Source organism: Tenrec ecaudatus, chromosome 15 (genome assembly GCF_050624435.1).
Source record: "Tenrec ecaudatus isolate mTenEca1 chromosome 15, mTenEca1.hap1, whole genome shotgun sequence".
NCBI classification, from domain to species: Eukaryota; Metazoa; Chordata; class Mammalia; order Afrosoricida; family Tenrecidae; genus Tenrec; species Tenrec ecaudatus.
In genome coordinates, this window is record NC_134544.1 from 9715175 (window position 1) to 9716935 (window position 1761).

A 1761-nucleotide genomic window follows, 5' to 3' on the forward strand; every position below is an offset into this window, starting at 1 on the left:
ATGGATGCATGTATGGATTGTAATAAGCATTGCATGAGCTCCAAATAAAATGTGTATTTTTTAATAAACCTTTTCCTTTATCACAATGCAGCTTTGTAAGCACACATCTATTGAGGAAATATTTATATAAAATGTTGGAAAGTAACTATAACTGATCTGGGAAGACAATCAGCATATGAGTGTTCCAAAAACTCAAAATCAAACTCATTCCATTAAGTCAATTCCAACTCATAGAGACTCTATAGGGCAGACTAGATCAGTCCTCAGGGGTTTGGAAGATTTTTTTTTTTTTTTTTTTTTTAGAACTCAGCAAAATAAAATTCCGGTTTATTGTTGGACAACATTGCTTCACACATACGTCAAACAGGCCAAAAAAAAATAAACAGCAACTTCATAGACAAAAAAAAAAAGAAAAAAAAGAAGAAACCTTTTATCTTTGGCCTTTTTAACCATCTCATACAAACCAACTACTTATAGTACAGCTAAGTACATACACAAAAACAGTTACTGGAATGCTCGGAATAAGATTGTATTTTTTTGTTGTTGTTTTTGCTTTTTTTACAAGGTTTTTTTTCTCCTTTGAGATAATGAACATGGTCACACCACAAGTAGAGTCAGACGTAGGACAGAGAACGCTCCAAAGGCTGGCTTGGTCATCCGAGATTATTAAAAATGTCTGACCCCTAACAATATGTACAAAAATATAAAATGTAAATAAAAAATACAAACAAATTTTCCTTTTTAAAGTACTTTTAAGAAAAAAAGCAGGGCCCGGGAAGTTTTGGTTATTTTTGCCTCCCCTGTTGCAAATTCACGGTGTCGTTTTGGTGGGGTGGTGGTGAGCGCGTGTCTGCAGTGGTGCAGCCCGAGGTGGGTGGGGCGGGACTCTTACTCGAAGGTGACCACGTTTAGATTCTGAGACAGGAAGTGGAGGGTGAATAGGTCACGGTGGCCTTTGTGTTTTTGTTTTGTTGTTGTAAGTTGAACTTTTCCTTTTGCTGTCTAGTCGTCCTCGTCAGTCTTCTGCTTCTTGGTATCCACATCGTCATCCTCATCATCTTCAGCTGCCCGTTTGCCTGTAGCTGCCTCAGCCTCCTCATCCTCATCCTCTTCTTCACCATCACCTTCCTCCTCTTCATCCTCCTCTTCCCCACCTTCTTCCTCTTCTTCATCTACCTCGTTGTCAGCCTCCTGTTCCCCATTTTCCTCATTAGCGTTGCCGTTAGCGGGGGCCTCTCTCCCATTCTCTGCCTCCTCCACAACCTCCTTCTTCTCCTTTAAGTCCTTGGTGGTGATCTCGGAGCTGGTGTCCACGGCCGCGTCTGACATGGTGGGGCACGCTGGTGATCCGGAACGGCGGACGACAAAGAGCGCGAGTTCGGGGACTCTGGCGAGGGAGCTGCCCGAGTCCGCGGCGGCGGCGGCGGAGGAGGAGGCGCGCGGCGGAGGTGGCTGCGGCGAGCGGAACCCGGGAACAATGCAAAGATGGCTTTTCAGAGCAGCCAGTGGGGCGGTTTGGAAGATTTTTAATCTTTATATAAATAGACCTATGTTTCTCCCGCAGAGTGGTGTTTGAATTCATATCACTGATCTTGCAGTTAGCCCCTCAATAGGTAGCCCACCATGCCACAGGGTTAATAAGAATCTATTTTCCATGAGAAAATCAGGATCAAATTCCACAAGAAATAAAACTTAGTTGCTTCCAAAAACTCACTGCTTTAGAGCCGATTTCCACTGTGGGTTGAGGTCCCTTTGGGGTTC

The 1761-nt window shown here is 43.6% G+C and overlaps 1 protein-coding gene across 1 annotated transcript; it reads right to left on the reverse strand.

Moving 5' to 3' along the window:
- Positions 1-309: 309 nt before the first annotated feature.
- On the reverse strand, positions 310-1505 carry LOC142427729 (prothymosin alpha). Its single transcript, XM_075532875.1, has one exon. The coding sequence runs from the start codon at positions 1327-1329 to the stop codon at positions 1003-1005; it is 327 nt and encodes a 108-aa protein (XP_075388990.1). The 5' UTR covers positions 1330-1505; the 3' UTR covers positions 310-1002.
- Positions 1506-1761: the final 256 nt, after the last annotated feature.